The 18,015-nt window shown below is 35.8% G+C and overlaps 1 protein-coding gene and 1 pseudogene across 1 annotated transcript in view; one reads left to right on the top strand and one right to left on the bottom strand.

Annotated features, from left to right (window-relative positions):
- LOC111505080 (junctophilin-1) overlaps positions 1 to 16,629 on the bottom strand; it is a 103,921-nt gene extending 87,292 nt beyond the window's left edge. Inside the window, exon 1 of the mRNA XM_023159828.2 lies at positions 16,233 to 16,629. Coding sequence (XP_023015596.2) covers positions 16,233 to 16,477 — 245 coding nt within the window. The 5' untranslated portion in view covers positions 16,478 to 16,629. The remainder of the gene's footprint in view (positions 1 to 16,232) is intronic.
- LOC141486416 (large ribosomal subunit protein uL29-like) lies at positions 12,915 to 13,305 on the top strand (annotated as a pseudogene).
- Positions 16,630 to 18,015: the final 1,386 nt, after the last annotated feature.

Genomic DNA, 18,015 nt, shown 5'->3' with positions numbered 1-18,015 from the left:
CCAATCAGTTGGAATTAAGAAGAATACCATCTCTAAATATTCGGTTACAAATATTAATATGAATGAACATGAACTCAAGTCGGATTTTAAAAATATTTGAACGAGGTTATTGAACATTTCATTGCCAATCATGATTGAATGTGGCAAGTCTCAAATATAAAAAATATGCCGTAGTACCTCACTTCAATAAAGCAATTCTATTGGAGTTTTGGCACGATCGTTGCCTGCCCACATGAAAACACCGTACAATCAGAAAAATGATGGAAAAACTTATGAATCTCTAAGAATAGACATAAGTTTGTAAGCTCTTACACTAGTAGTTTTGAATAGGGCCTTAGATATGAATTACAGAAGCTGTGGATACATAAATATCGATCATGACTCTAAACAGAATGCCACTAAAAGTAATATATCACGAATATATTGCTTATGAAAATATATTCATGGGTATCGTTAATTTAAAAAATCAATTAGTCATTTTGCCATGTTCCACCCAGAAACGTTACAGTCATGAAAAAAATGTTCGGACAATTGTCAATAGTATCACCATTAGTATCGAAGTTAAAATTAAAATTAGACTTTTCTTATATTCGTTGTTATTTCCTATACTATTGAACAGATTGTTTCTGCTGTTTCTTGGGAGTGATAGAAAAGGTCTCATCAAAACTTTTCGAAAAATTTTTGGGAAACATTTGGCGAAAAAAACACTTTTTTTCAGCGGAATCCAGATTTTTTTATTCGAAAGGATATACTCATAGTCGCTTCTGAATTACATTTTCTTAATAATTCTGTCAACTGTATGCGGCACGGATAATCGGTGCTCTATTTTTTTGAAGAAATCAAATATCCATTCGAAACTCGTGAATATTATAGTCAATTATGTTTTGAAAATGATCCGAATCGAAAATGATAGTCATCACCCGAAGACGATTGTGGATACTAACAATCGAAACGTCGTGAAGTAACTTGGCTTTTAATTTTTTTTATTTGTTCAATTTTCAATTGTTGCTTGTATTTAATTTTATATTTGTGAAATTATAAAACAACGATAAAAATAAAAACAACAATAAAAATTAATTGGCGCTCCGCGGCCAGTGGCGCATTTGCTTTTTCAGCTGCAGGAAAACCCGGAAAAACCTGCAGCACCACATCGTCTGAAAATCTTGTTCTGCCAATGTCCTCTCTCTCATAAAACAAACTGTAGGTGTAATTTCATTTCAGGTTTTTTTTTGCTTAACATAATTGTTATTTTCAGCCATTAACTTTAATTTTATTGATTATTTCAGGGATTTCAAATCATTTCACATCATATTAGACAATGCAAGTCCGAACTAATGAAATTTATACGTTATAGTTATACTTTATTGTAGTAAAATAGAGATTTAGATCCATAATAGTCAGTAGATTATAATTTCTTTCACTGGTACCAATACGTTAATGATTACTCAGTCTCCTTTAATGATAGTAGTCATGTAGATGTATAGTTTGATAATGATACAAGAGGTTTATTCACAGTAAACAATATACCTACAAAAACATGAAACATTTTTGTTTGAAAATACAGTAATTCTTTAAAATTAGGATGAGAGGGGAAAACACAGAAGTAGTTGTGAAAACTACTTGTATATGTGTATATGAAGGCAGTAATGAAATAAGTTCAATATAAGAAAACAAGTATCCTTATCTCGTTGAGTAACAAACCATATATTCTTGTAGCAAGGTGATTTGACCTATACGTTTTTCATTTCTGGGAAAGAAAATTGCATCAGCTCTTCTGGTATTGTAAGAATGTTCATGTGAATTGGAATTTATTAGCTTTAACATGAAGTAAAATTTTATTAATAAATGTTTGTATTACATCTCTACATTGAGATCCATTATAAAGTACGTCAGAAGAAAATGTCAGCTATTTTCCATACATAATTTTCAGAAGTCATCTCTGCAAAACCTGTATTTGATTCAAGAAGCAATCATTGACCTCGACCCAGCCCAAAATTCCATAAGATAGTAAGGACTCTATCAAGGAAGAATAAACAGTTTTCAACAGGGTAATGTTTAAGAAGTCTTTCAAATATTCGAATTTGGATAAAAAACCTCTTATTTCTCCTGATATTTGTTTTGTTTGCATATTCCATTTCATATGTCGATCGGCAACTATTCTTAAATACTTTTCAGCCTATTCCAAAAAAGGGCAATAAAACTCTTCCAAATAACCAAAGACCAGTTGCTTTGCTATCAGTGATATAAAAAATCATGGAGAAAGCAGTAAATCACCACACGCTGGTGGTCCACCAGGGATCCATATTGTCTTCAACCCTCTTATTGGACTTATTGGGGATTAAAATGGACATCAATATGTCTTGGCACAATTATGTCATTGGAATGGCAAAGGCTGCTTCTCAAAAATTTGGAACACTGTTCCGAAACAGAAAACTGTACACACCCCAGCAACGTTGATGCTTTATAAAGCAGTGTGAATCACTACTCTCGCACAGGCACCGCTCTAGGAGTGCCAGTAGTGCTTATGTTTTGTCCTTTGAAGAAAAAAAAATTAAAAACCCAAATTCTGGTAGTAGACATATCTGTCTGTTCTGTTTAAAATCTGTTAAAAAACTGTTTTTCCGTTAATCAGCTGTCGCCCTCATACGAACGACAACTCTCAGAAGTTGAGAAACTTGTGCGAGCTAAGGACTAACGAGGTCTTAACTATTAACGTGTGATTCCTAACACGGTTGCAGAATCATTCCAGCTTCAACCAGATAAATTCTCTCGAAAAAAATATCTGATCGAGGCGGGAATCGAATCTTCCGACCGTGAGTCGGGCGCACTACCACCGCGGCCAATTTCACAGCAACGAAAGAAACTTTTTTATATTAAAACACATGTTGTGATTTTGTGAATTTTTTGCAATTCAATCATCATGAAAGGTCCAATTCTGTCACATATAAGAATCAATTGTGCCATAAAAGGTTAGTTGCTTGGGTACCCAAAAATAAATGAAAATTAAATCTTCTGTTTCAATCAATTCCTTGCTGAACTCGTTTCTGTTCTCTGGGGACTGGCCTATGATTTTCTGAACTACGCGAAGTAGTCTAATATTAGAACTGCACTAACCGGCAGATTACGACTCGATCATTAATATGTTGAACTAAATGTAGCCCAGCCGGAGGACTGGCCGTTGTGGACTATTTTTAAGTTTTTTGTAATCCAACAGAGACTATGCTCGAAAGTATGAGTTCAGAATGCCGGCTAGGATAATATAAGGATTGATGGATGTAGATTACGTAAGATCTCCGAGAATGCGGATTCCGTTTAATTAGAGTACTAGCGAACCGCCCTGGCTTCGCACGGGTGCAATGCTGATACTAAATATATTACAGTGTCATCCCAAAAGTATACACCATACAAAATACAGTAAATCACACGTAATATACGAGGAGCTTTCAAATATTTGATTTTGAGACAAGAGTAAAGAACTCTTATTTTGAAAAGTTTCGGGAAATGTTATTCTGAAAAGTTGTTCAGCATTGAAAAATATATCTAGATTTCAAGATGGCCATGACTCCAAATCTAGATATATTTTTCAATGCTGAACAACTTTTCTAAATAACATTTCCCGAAATTTTTCAAAATTAGAGTACTTTCCTCTTGTCTCAAAATCAAATATTTGAAAGCTCCTCGTATATTACGTGTGATTTACTGTATTCTGTTGGTGAATGGTCAGTTTTTGGGGATGCACAAACTTTTATCATGAATAACATTTTGTCGAAAAATCCTTAATAAATAAGTTTCCCATATGGTGCATACTTTTGGGGTGACACTGTATACGTCGTTCACAGCTTTTTTGTCAGTTGACAATACAAACATGATTTCTTTAGATATTTCTCTTGAAAGAGCGATATATAATTAGGCCGGTACCGCCGCAACCGCTATGTCCTTGCATTTCAAATCTGAGAGCACCATCTTCAGGCTATTTCTGAATAACTACAATTGTTTTTAACAGAATTGCATCCCTCGAACTACCATTATGTATAGACATGTTGATAGAGAGAAATTTGATTAATTTTTTTCATGAATTGCCTTGTTCAAAGCCTTTTCAGTATTTTCACAATATTTGAAATTTCTGCAAATACTAAGTGGCAAATTTTCATTTAATTTTTTGCTTATACGTTCATTATTTCGTTCATCAATTTGAAATATTCCGAAAACACGAAATATTTCACGAACAAAACGAAAACATTAGTCTCATCAAAATAAATCGTGTTCGATTTCTATGGAATGGTTTTTATTCGAGCCAATATTTACTTTCTTTGCTGTTAACATGGTTGGTGTATTGTTATTCTATTTATACAAGTAAAAACATATATCACTTTGATTTAATTCAAAGTCAGCCGAAATTTCATGAACGTGAGTAATGTACAAATAGCATAACAATTCAATATATCGTAGCAGATGATACGTGCAGAAAATTCCCGATTTCTTTCAATTTCCTCGTAGATAAAGTAAGTTGAAGATTAATAAATGATTCCTAGGGAAACTTTAAAACTTTAGGGTGAACTGATGATAAATATATTTTGTAGTAGTTTGCAAAATGATAGAAATATGTCATTATTTCTGTTGAAATGAAAATATGCAATTTTCCATTAGGATTTTCGAGATGAATGAAGTAGAAAATGGCATTCAAAAAATTTCTGAAAAGTACGCGAATTGGTGAAAAATTTCAATCCTCAAATTTTTATTTGACAACTGAGCAAACGTTGTGTTTCAATGTTTGCTCGATATTTCCATAGCAACGTCATAGCGCCACCATAATAAATTCAAAATTTTCGACTTGTATTAATTTTCGGTTGAACCGAAATAGGTTCTGAATTGTTTTTTCATTAGAAATATTGGCTCCAAAGAAATATTTGAACGTTCCAAATTTCAAACTTCTTGTCACAGAAATGACTGAATGGTGTCGTGTACAATGATTTCGTTGTCACATGGTATTTGTCTGTTTTTTCCGTTAACCAGCTGTCGCACCTCTACGAACGACAACCCTCAGAAGTCGAAACTTTTGCGAGCTAAGGACTAACGAGGTGTTACCTTTTTACCTACCTACGATCATTATTTAATTATTACAATTTGTTTTACACATGATTAAATGACAAATTTGGAACACTGTCAGATTTTGATTTCTACCCTTATTCAATTCACCAGCCAGTATTCTGTGAATGTCAAGTATCTTCAAAATATCTGATTTTTATAGTTTCATTTCATTGCCGTGATTTAAAGAACTAAATTTGATTAGATTTGGTTTCACAGTCGACCAGATCATGTATCATTCATTTTATTGACTGTGTGGCACTCAACTTAGATCTTTATAAAACAAAATATTCAATTGGTGAAATTTCAGGATACAGAAAAGTTTTTTTGAACGAAACCCATAGTGCATACCGACAAAGAGCAGCCGTACGCATTGTGCCAATCTTTATAGTAAATCTATTATAATTTTTGTATTACATGAAAGATACGGTCACAAGATACAGATACAGTGTTGGATAACATGTATGCGGCTTCTTTGAATTTCCTCCTGAACCAGTGTTCCTCCCTGTGTATGATCTCAACTTGGCAATGCGAACTTTCAATGGCCTCTTAGTTTCACCGATATTCCGCACTCACAGGGTGTTTGGTAAATGCAATTCTTGGAATAGCAGTCCGCGTTTGGTGGCCTGGTTTTCGTGAGGCTGCTACGGATAGTGTTTCGTTCAGATGAATCGCAAAACGAACCAATGTTTTCTTTCATATTTTTCGCTATTTCAGTCTAACTTGAAACATAGTTCTCAAGAACTATCTCTTGAATAAAATGACAAATATATGAAGAATTAATGCTGGCAACAGGTTGTAATAATTCATTAAATTTTTTCGCCAACAATCACATATTTTTTGAGAGAAACTCGCTATCACGATGTGACAAAATTTGACAACATTCCTACTATTCTTCCTAGGTAGTTTATTTTTATGTTAATGAAAATTTAATTACCTATATATGATTTCCCTAATATTTTTCTGCGATTTTCATTCTATGAACACAATATCGACGAAGAAAAGCCTCAATGTTAGGACAAGTTTCAAGACGTTGTCGTGGAACTTATTTTCTATCTACTAGTGCTTTGGAGCAGTAGAAAATGTTTGGAAAACCATATATTTTAAAAAAACATCCGCTGACGATACTTCCATCGATAAAATATAAATAACGGGACTGGATTTTTGCGAGCCAAACGGTGTGAGCCTCAAAATCGAACGCCATATTGCCGAGGTCGCTTGACATGACTCTCCTCATTACAGCCGGTTGGATGACACTAGCTCAGTCAGTTGGACCAGTGTTATTCTAAGTATTGCAATTATAACAATTTCGTTATAATTTATATTATGGTGTTACGATATTTTGATATAAACGTTGAAAATGTTACAGTTTCAATTTTGTAATAAGCTGAAACGATTATCTATCTACTACCTTGATCATGATAAAAGGTAAAACTAAAACCTCTGACGCCAACTTGGTTAGTGACTGGGACTGGGAACAGTGATTGTTTTGAATACCTTGATCACCTACCCTCGGTAGATAATAGCATTATCCTGAGGTGAGTAAAAGGCCACGACATGAGTAAAGGTAATAGTATTGCCGACTCTTTAGCAAAGGAAGCGGCTGGACTAAGAATTTTAGGACCCACACTCATGCTCAATCCCTGAAGAGATGGGATGGAATTGAAGGATGCAATCTTGCCAGAATCACCCTGGGCGACCTCGAGAAGCCCCGGCATTTGGCAATGATAGTGTTAATGAACGCACTATTCGACGTTGGTCTGCTAAATTTTTTCTGAAAGTTTTGCATAGCAGATTAGCCACGAAGTTATCGACCAACAATAGCCTAGGACGAGTATTTGCGGACCCTGGTGGACACTGACCCATCACAAACGGTTCCTGAGATCGTTTAAAACATATTGGAAAGGTCAAAAAAATCGAAAAGCGGGTGCCTCATGGTTTGAATGATAAACAGAAATCGTCACGTTATGCGCAGCCAAAACAATCCTTTTTTGGATAGGATCGTCACGTGTAAATAAAAATCATCTAAAACAGCAGGATATATTCAGGACATTAACTAGAAACAGATAACTGACCACCTTAAGTGGTCAGCGGCTGGTGTGATTCACTATAAACAACCGGGCCAAACCATCACATCAGAGTGATATCGTGAGGAAATCGACGAAATGTATCAAAAATTGCGTCATCAGCAGCCCCCATTGATCAACAAAAGAGGTCCGATCCTGCTCCACGACAACGCCCGTCAGCACGTTTCACAAATCACCGTCCGAAATTTAAACGAATTGAGCGTCAAATCTCTGCCTCATCCACCATACTCCTCAGACCTCTCGCCAACAGACTACCATACGCGTTCTTGAGTGACGTGAACCAGGAGGGCAAGAAAACATCGACGAAAATGAACGTCCAGGATGTCCCTCAACTCCAAAACGGATGTTTATATGTGAATTGGGCTCCTGCAGGACACACTGAGATTAAAGAAGTTCTAGCCACTCTCATTCAGTGAGTACGATAAAATATTTGTGGAAGAATAACATGTGGGTGATTCATCAGGGCAATGCTTCAGGAAAAAATGATGGTTCTAGCCCCATCATGTACGTCTGAACTTTGGAAAGAGGTTTCTCCTTCCGAGATTAGACATCGTAGAAGTACAGGAAATCAGAATGCCACGAAAAAACGGAGGTTGCAAGCGGGACGCAACATATGTTCACGTCTGGCAGCTCCCAAACAGCGAAAAAAAAGGGACAGAAAAAGAAAAAAAATAAAGAAAATTCCATGTCACTTCCAATCCATCTGGAACCTTCTGGACAGTTTTAAATTTCCAGAAGGAGGATTCACTAGCTATAATAAACTGCGGCCCCTGCATATAATCCCTGAAGGAGTTCAAGAAAACCTTGAGGGTTCCAATAACTTTGCTGATCGTTATTGATGAAAAAAGTCACACAGCACCTCCTGCTACTTGATGAAAGTATGAAATTCAACTTCGAAGAGAGAAACAAGTGGCTCTTATTCCCACGAACAGAATTCAGAAATATTGACAAAACCATCTCAGTGAAAAACCATTTTTCCTGTTCTCAGTTTCATTAAAACAAATTCTTTTTGAATCTCTTCAATATTCTATTAACTATATAAAGATAAATAGGTAGTAGTAAATGCTAAATACACAATACCCTTTATGTTCATAACTCATCGACTTTAAATTACAAAATTCCAAGGATTCACCCTTTTAGTGTCCTTCAAAGTTATCCATTTCCTTACATCATCCAGACAACATTACGTATCTATGCGTTAGGTAACCTCATAAACGTGCAGTCGTCAGATGAACTTTCAATTAGTTATGAAACGAAATTTGATTAATTTTTTCAGAAGCTTTATTTTTCTTTCAGATGCTCCGACATATGTCACTTTGTTAGTGACTGACAGTGTTATTACTGATGAAGATCTTGTTGATCTACTTCATGGAGGAAAATATGCAAACCGCAGACACGTGATTCTAGCTCATTAGCTGGCATAGCCAAGTGCATGATTATGCAACACTTGTATTTAATCTGTGGTTGCAGAAACAACACGAATACACGGAATCATCAACAGAAGCCAGAAGTAAGTTTTGGTCAAGTTATTGGGTTACAGAAGCAGAAAACCACAAAGTGCGGCTGACTTCTGTTGATGACAACCTAACCTAACCTTACACTTGGCTATACAGTACTGATGATAGCTAATGAGCTATAAACACGTGTTTGCGGTTTGCATATTTTCTGAGTGCTTCGTCCATGAATTTTCCCTGCTTTTGATTATATCAACTCCACTCGCTGAATTATCATCTATATCGAATACTGGACCCAGAAAAATTAATTCATGGAGAATCTAAGGAATGAAATATAATGACGGTTAATTTCTTTTATATTCGAAGTTGGTAACAAGATCAGCAACTCCTCTTTATTTTTTATCTTGTATCAAGTTTTTTTGAAGTGAAACTTCTTAACGCGAGATTGACTTGGGGAGTAGGCTGGTGAATACGTGACCAGAGCGTTTCGAAAAGTGTGATCGGGCAAGGCGAACGGAAGTTGAGAGGGAGGTATGAATTAGTGAATATAGAAAGATAGAGTTACGTTTCGTATATTACTTACTGTAGAGGCAAAAGAGAGAGATGTGAGTACACATTTACGGTCGAATAGCCTCTGAAAAATTTCACCTATTGTGCACCTATTAGAGCACAAAAATCGATTACCCAATGAACCTGAAAAACTCATTTTTAGTATTTAGTCACATATTAGCATAACCAAACGTGCTTCAAACATTCGATCACTGTATCAATAAATCTGAATAGATTTTGACATTAGCTTAATGAAGTAAGTTTGCTTGTTGAATTTGTGATAACAGAGTAAACATCGATAGTAAACTAATATGGAAAAAAGCATCACTGATAAAACAGTACTAAAAAAATTGAATCAGCCTGTAGATATCCTTGTAGTCAACACAGATTGGTATTTGAACAACCAACATGAAAGACAGTTCTTTGGGAGTGCCAACCAAGTCATCTTTCAATTGCAGAGTCGAACCGATATTTAAAGATTCTTAATCGCACAGTTTCATGACTGAAACTCAAACACTATAATGGTTAAAGAAATACTATTACAGCAAGGGTATGTTTTTCAGTTGCTATATTCAACAAAAAGTCAGTAAAAACAGTCTACTAATCTCTGATAGGATTACAATTGAGATATAGTATATCTTTCTATGAAATAAACAGTAATAATCTCATTATATAGTAATGCTTTTGTTTGGCAGAAGATTGGAAATAGGGGCTCTTGTAAACCTTTTCGCTTCATTTAATATTTTTATCGTCAAAATAATCTGAAACTTCGGTACAATAAGTTAAATTCAGTCAGATTCTGTTCTTTTCATTCACTTAATTTTTAATTCTCATAATTATAATGTATCTGTAACTAACAAATTTTTCCACAACAGGAAAAAATCAAATTGAAAAAGAAAACATGGATGAAATGTTTCCTGAATCATTTCTCTTAATACATAGTTTGACACTATAATGATTAAGAACGAATCATATTCTGAAAATTGTTTTTCGTCCAAGATCAACATGATCTAGTTCCTGAACGATTTCACCGCGACTTTGTTTCTAAAAATACCACAGCTAAATACTCATTTTAACTAGTAACAGGTATTTCACAAAAATAATACATCTCTACCGAAGGCTGAAGGTATTGGGCCTTGATTTATGGATCCTCTCTTAAAAAACATCCTGAGATTTGACAGAGTATTAACACTGTTACGATGGCTGAAAAATATGAGAACGATTTGTATAAGAGCGCCTGTTTCTCGACAAATTAAAATTTTCAGGAATGGGTACAACATAGGCGAAGGTCAGGCACTTTGAAAAGCCAAGATCTTCAATGATGTTGAAGAAGATCCCATGCATTGACTTATCTTTGTGTTGCTGCAGGATTGAATTGATCTCTGCAGTCTTTATTTGGGCCTTTTCCTGGACTGATTCCAACTCGGTGACATAGTTGTGATTAGCTCGTTCAATGTTGAAAACTAAACCGAGTTCATCAGCTGCTCGGGCAGCTGCCCTAAAGGGAAAAGCTCCAATTCCTGCTCTCTCATGGTCACGGACCATGCACAGAAGGAGATCCGAACACTTGATGACTCTGCAGGCTCCATTCGTTACCATTCTACCATGTAGACACTTCAAACTTGAAAGTCCACGGCCTCCCTATTGTCGGGGGAATACAACTGGGGAACGGACGATTTGGGGTGCAACCTCCCATGGAGATGCATAATTTTTCTGGCCTCACGTCGAGTTGATACAGCTCCTCTTGGGTCCAATCGAAACGAGTATTCGAAGAGTGAGATTCGAACGACAAGCATATTCACAGCAGCGACTTTGTTCTTTCCCGACAGTTCCGATGACCAGATCTGTCGGAGTTTGTGCAGATACTTGCCGTGGAGAGACTTCTTCACTGTCGTTACCTCTTGTGAGCGGCGTTATTCCACCCCCGTCTCTCCGGCATTCAGATGGTGCAGCTTAGCTCTGTAGCTGACCGTCTTGGGAAGTTGATGTTCTTCGACCTCCTTTCGATCACATGAATGGCGTCTTTCGTCTTCTACTCTCCTTAGGATTGTTCAACAAGGACACTTTAGTCTAGCAATGCATTTGTGGTTCAGCCGAGGACCACTCAATAGACCTTCGCGGGTTTAAACAGCGCTGTATGGTGTAGGGTTTCGAGTGCTATTTTTTAGGTTTTAATTTCATCTAACCTTCAGAAGTTTTGAAAATACTTCAATATGCCACCAACATTCCGGCTCTCGCGGAGTGTAGGTAACACTACGATCTGTCGGGAGAGAAAAAAATACAAACTAATAAAAATTGATTGAAAAGTATGAAAAAACAAAAGTCGTGTTAATGAAAGATGAGCTGGGGCACTAACTCATAAAAATGGGTTTCTCTTCTCTAATATGAAACTACAAAGTTTCTAGAGGTATCGAAAATACTAAATGGAAAAAATCATTACACCGATTCAATTTTTTCATATATTTCAATGACCGGTATGTGCCAGAAACCACAGCTCATGAAGTTTATTGAAGAACGAGAGACGAAATGGTACTATTACTATGTAAGTTTTTTCTCAAACTTCTAGAGGTTGCAATACATGATAAAACCTCAACCGAAATAGAAAGTGGGGATATCAATACATTTTAGGAAGTTGTTAATTCTAAGAATGGAGAGCAAGGACTTTGTTGAGAACACAAGTTTTGCTTTGATTCGAGCGATTATCAGGACCGTAATGAAGAATAATATATCTAATGATCACCGAACTACAGAAACTCTCATTAAAATCGAAGAAAATCAAATTTCTCAATATTGAGTGGATATTTTTATTTATATTCATATTCATATGAGTCACTTATCGAACGGTTAAATGCCTATGGTAAATTGAAATGTGCCTAATTTTCATTTTACCGAAACGTAATGCAACTGGTCATTTAAAAACAATAACGAGATGGAAACAACTAATTGCCATATAATTTCCAAATGGAATTTAACAGTTTTTCTGGAATGAATTTCGATAGTTTATGTGCTGCATCCGGTTTTTGGTAGTTTTACATTGTTATTGCAATTTTTCTTTATGGCGTTGATTGATGCCAAAATTATATTACCCATTCACTATGCAAAAAAGTAAACGGTTATCTTCCATTCTAAAATGAATAATCCAAAATAAATAACTTCATTTCGTTATTTGGGAAAGAAATGTTTTGGATTTCTATTTCTCTACCAGAGGAAGGAAAAAAGTAATTAATTTCGAAGTAAATTCTTCACAAAGATGTGTAGATCATGCAAATGAGTCACTTTCAGACACAAACTGGAAGAAAAGGTCCTCTTGAAACAGCTACTTTCATATGAACAATGAATTATACAAAAAATCACTTTTTGCCACTCAGCTTGTACTATTTTTCAAAAAACAAACTCTTTTGTTGTTTCATGAGATTGTTTACAGTCATTCGAATGTTTCTCAACACTCCACCGATTTAAGATGATAATTTACCGGGGATTAAAATACTGTACTTTTTTTTTTCTGATAATTATATCCATATCTGAACGTTTGTATCCTTCGAAATGCAAAACACTCATCAACGGTGTGTAGAGATACTCAAAACAAACTACGATTAATAAACACATTTTTTATGTGTTGGAAAAATACTTCAACTAGTTGCTGGTTCTCAAACTACAAGAGGAACTATATCCACTATTATCGAATAATATGGACTCGTCCAAAGCCACATCATAGTGACCTATTCTGTTCATCGAATTTTCATCGACTCGTTTCATAAGAGGGCACATGGAAAAGGTTAAGTGTTCAGATTTGCGAACCAAAGACAAGAAGGAGCTGATTAAGCAGCTCGATGAGTTCAAAACGGAACTTACCAATTTGAGGGTGGCTAAAGTCACTGGAGGAGCCCCTACAAAACTTTCCAAAATCCGGGTAGTCTGCAAAGCAATTGCTCGCGTGTACATTGTTATGCACCAGAAGCAAAAAGAAAATTTGAGAAAGTTGTACAAGTTGTACAAATACCTTTGGATTTGGGACGTAAGAAGACCTATCTCAACATGAGCAACGCATCAAGATTCCTGAGGAAATCCGCAAGCGATCTGCATTCCCTCCAAAGAAATTTGCACTCGAAGCTTAGTTGATTTAATCTCCGAAATGAACATACATAATTATTGAATATTGCCGGAGTTTTTTCCCAACACCAAACCGTTATTTTAACACCTCGACACATGTTTCGATCACCAAGTGATTATCTTCAAGAGCAAGATTAAACTAAAAAAAATTTAACTATAACTTTTTTCTCTTTGGAACCATTAACTTCTTGGAATGAAAGAAGTGTAATCTGATCAATAAAGTCGAACGCTTCTTTGGGGTCATAAAAATTATCAAAGATCTCAACAGGGTACTTCGCACTCTACCATTATCTTCTTATAGTAGCAATGAACTATTCTCAAAGTCAATTTTTTGCACTTCCTTGTTGGCTGACTGTGAAAATGTTCTTTTCCGAATATTTTGGAGACTCCGTACATTGACATTCTCTCTCTTGTTTTGATAGTAATTGGAAATATGCTGGCAGAGAAAGATGAATAATTCACTAATTCAGAGCATAAATATTCAGTAATAAGCAGTTTCGTAAAACTAATATTCTTATCCTATTTTGTTCCGAGAAGATTTTTCATAAGAGATTGTATAATTATGTTACACAATATGGAATAAGAAATTCATAGGAATCGAAGAACATTTCAAATAGTTCTCAAAGTCAAAGTAACCAGGCGGGATTTCTTCAGCAATATCATACAGTTAAAATATAAGGATGTAAATTGTCGTTATTTGGTTCTTCGTATAAGTTGAAACACGATTTGTTGAAGATAATAATAATAATAATCGTCATAATTGTTTCCCAGCTGTAGTTACATAGAAATATTTAAATAAATTACAGAGCTAGTTGCTGATATAACAAAAGGCGAAGTTCAACTCAGTTAGTACAAGTGCTAACTCTACCTCAAAAAGATTCTACCTAAGCTAAGACAAAAAGAAAGTAATACATGAAAAAAATTGGGATTGTTCAAATATCTATTAAGATGCTGGTGAAGACGTCCATTACTCAGACTTATTCCGGTCTCATGATGATGAAAAATTTATAGGGTGTGGCAGTTTATACTTAAAGATGGCTTTCGAACAGAAGGAGTTTGAATCTCTTCCGTAAAACAGAAGGTTCTGAATTTCTTATTTATTTTGGTAACAGGTTAATCACTTGACATATATTATAGCTAAAAGATCGCTTGAAAAATTCAGTTTCAAAACTAGGTGGGGTAAGAGAATCCTTAAATCTGATGTTGAGATTGTGAACATCAGTACGAAAAGTGATTTTCCTGTACAGATTCAAGTTTTCTTAAATGAAACTAAAGTGTAAGCGATTATAATTTTTGTGCGTAAGAATAGTAACATTTAAAAAAAAAGGTTTTGGCTTTCTACTTCTCCATCTTTATACAAATAAATGTGGAAACGTTTCGAAAGAACGAAGAAAGCAATCAATTTAAAAAAAGTTGGTGCTGAAGAGGCGTTAAAGCAAGTGTCTTACGCCGAAACATCGAATGCCCACCAGTGAGGAAGACAGTGTTCCATGTAAGTGTCATTATTTATATTGTGTAGGAATCCTGTGAATGATATCTGATTCAGTTCCATAGCGAATGTTTAGAATACAAACCGAATAGGGAAAACTGTTTTTCGTATAGTTCAGTGTTCATATAAAAATATTTGACATCATCTAAAAGAACAATTCGTTCAGACCAGGCTCAACTCCCTACTCCCCTGGTGAATACCACGAAGGGCGTTGGATTATATATGACAGGTGTCAGTGCAGGATTCTTCACTGAAGTTATTCCTGCATGTGCTGTTGGCGATACAACTGCCGCTAAAAATATTTGTTTCAAAGTATTTTTGTTTCGCCTAATTCAATGTTTATATATGAAAGTATATGATATATATGATATATATGATAAGTAGACAGCCAAAACCTTTTTTCTCCCAGAAATGAATCGCTCCTAAAAATATACCCATTTCAATTTATTAGTAACATATTTTGTACCACAACTAATTAGTGACAAAACTGTTACGTGCGCCCTCTTATATTTCCCTTGGAATAATACCTACTGTTGCTTTCAAATTAATCAAATCATGAGCTTCACAAATCTTTCATTAAAAAGTCGTGAAATTTTCAGATAATGATGTTGGTTTACTCAATTAGAACTTGACAGTTTTTTCCATGATTTTCACAGTCCTTCATACTAGGGTCAGTGATATGTTGAACATTGAGAAAGTCATTCAGAATTTAAGAATAGTCAACAGTCCAGAAAAGTGATATATTATGGAACCTGAGGGAAATTCAAGAAATGTTTTCTCATTACCGGTAATATTTCCACCCTCAAACCAAATATTAAATATTACGTTCATTGTTGAGTAAAATCAATTTCAACTGATCAGTTTCAGTTAGTTCTATTGTGATTAGTATGTTGTATGAGTTTTGAATAAAATAAAAAGTTCAGAGTAATTCAGTCAAGTATATGTTTGAAATGTTTTCCAAACATAGTGCTTCAACAACAGATGACATCAAAAACGTTTTAAGAATAACACCGAACAAAACTTGTCGATTTGAATTCCTCCCTCCTAGAATTTTCTTTACATTTCAGTCCACATTGACTTTCATCAAATGATATGGACTCGTCCAAAGCCACCGCATACTTGATCCACATGGTCTGACTTTGGTATGACCCGTTTCTGTATAAACATACATAACTATTATTAACAAACGAGTAGGTTGGTTGTATTCTGTACTCTGTACCAAGTACTTGAGAGCGGTATTTTTAAAACGCACAATAGGAAATCCTCGGAATCGCTAAGAAATTCCGACAAATCCATTTCATAGCAGTGGTTCGCTCCAACCTCATCGATGACATGGATCCACCGCATGTATATTAACGAAGTAAAGACAGTTGAGGAGTGCGGTGACTTTGATCCTCAAAATTACACATCAGGAGTAACTCCAAAAGTAGTAACAAAAGCATGCTCATATAAAATTACCTCGGCCAAGTATAGACTCCCGACACTTCGAATCCGTAGTGCCACGATCCAGAGTAGGCCCCTTGTCCCTTGGGCCCGGTGCAAACCCCGTGCCCGTGTGCCTTGCCTTCTTCCCACCCCCCGCAGTACGTCCCCCCGTCGTCGAAGTCAAATCTACCGCCGTTCACGTGACTCCTAGTGGTCGCCGTCCCCGTGGCTCCCGTGGAAGTCGCCCCATTATCCGGCACTTGGTTCGGCTGTTGCATCGCACCACTCAATCACTGCGGGCCGGTAGTGTCACATTTGGGCCGATCATAATTTCTTGTCGATTTTTTTGGGATTTTTTTCGGCGCTTATCAGCTCGTCATTTCGTTAACGGTTTGGTCGACGCGGCCGTACTAACTCCCGGGCCCAGCTGAGCGTCGCGACGTCGAGAAGACGTCGAGACGCGTGCGCGGATAGCCTAGTTGGACAGTCAGCGGCGTCGGGAACGCCGACCCTACGAGGATGGTCTTCGTCAACTGTTCCAACGTCATCACTAAAGCATATTAATCTTTATCGGTTCAATATTTAAACTTTCTTGTTTTAATTGAAAAAGTTTGGAATACAAGCTGGATAGGAGAAAGTGTGTTTTTGTATAATTCTATGTTCATACAGGGTGTAACTGAATAAGTGTAAAACATTTGAGGAGGTGATTCCTCATCGAAAAAAAGATAGGATCTTTCATATGAAGAAATTTCATTGGAGCATCCCTTGTTAAGACACAGCCCCTTGAAGGGGGTACATAAAATTTGTATAACAATTTTTTTCACAAGCACTGAAGAAGTTACAATATTGAAATTAACCTGACGTTTTGTACTACCAAAAAGACACTTAGCCAGAAATTTATTTGGTTTACCCCATGGTTGTAAGGGGTGGAAAACGCAACCCCTAAAATTTACTTCCAATGTAACTTTTTGTCTTATTATTTGTTTACCATTTAAAAATTTATTTCCGATAGCCTGTTTCATTCTAAACAAAAAATGTCTCATGGGTTTTTTGCCCAAAATAAACCAGTTCGCAGCAAAAAAATATTTTACGAACAACTACAGAGATACATCGTCATAAATGCGAAAATACGAAACTAATGTATCTAATAGGTCGCTATCAGCGATAGTGACAATTAAATTGGTATGACGCTGTGTTTGTGAATTTTCGAAATTGAATTAATACTAATTGTGTGTTGTTGTTCTGTTCTCAATTTGTTACTTTAATAATTTGCTTGTTATTAAAATGGCATACACAAATGAGGTAATGACTGATATGCATTACGTTTACGATCTGTCACAGGGGAATGGGTTAGACACTTCTAGAAGATATGCTGAAATGTATCCTCAACGGTAGCATCCTTCACATAGAATATTTGCTCGACTTCATCAACGATTACAAGAATATGGTTCATTCGACAAAAGAACGCAGGATTGTGGTCACCATCGAGAAGTACGAACACCACAGCTTGAGGAAGCAGTACTTAATTTGATTGAAGAACAACCTACTACCAGTACTAGAAAGATGGCTTTCCAGCTAAATGTTGATCATATGACGGTATTTCGAATTTTAAAGGAACAATATACCCTTACCATCTGCAACGAGTACAGGCACTGTTACCGCGAGACTTTCCGAACCGTTTTGAATTTTGCAATTGGATGCTGGAAATGATTAGAAGAAATTGTAACTTTCTGAAGACGATAGAATTCACAGACGAATGTAGTTTTTCTCGGTACAAGATTATTAATTTTCATAATTACCACATATGGGCAGATGA

The sequence above is a fragment of the Leptinotarsa decemlineata genome, unplaced genomic scaffold (assembly GCF_025532065.1).
Source record: "Leptinotarsa decemlineata unplaced genomic scaffold, Ldec_3_MD MMD2_tig00026354_RagTag_RagTag, whole genome shotgun sequence".
NCBI lineage: Eukaryota > Metazoa > Arthropoda > Insecta > Coleoptera > Chrysomelidae > Leptinotarsa > Leptinotarsa decemlineata.
Note: the sequence above shows the minus strand (reverse complement) of the source record. Positions and strands in the feature narration are given on the sequence as shown.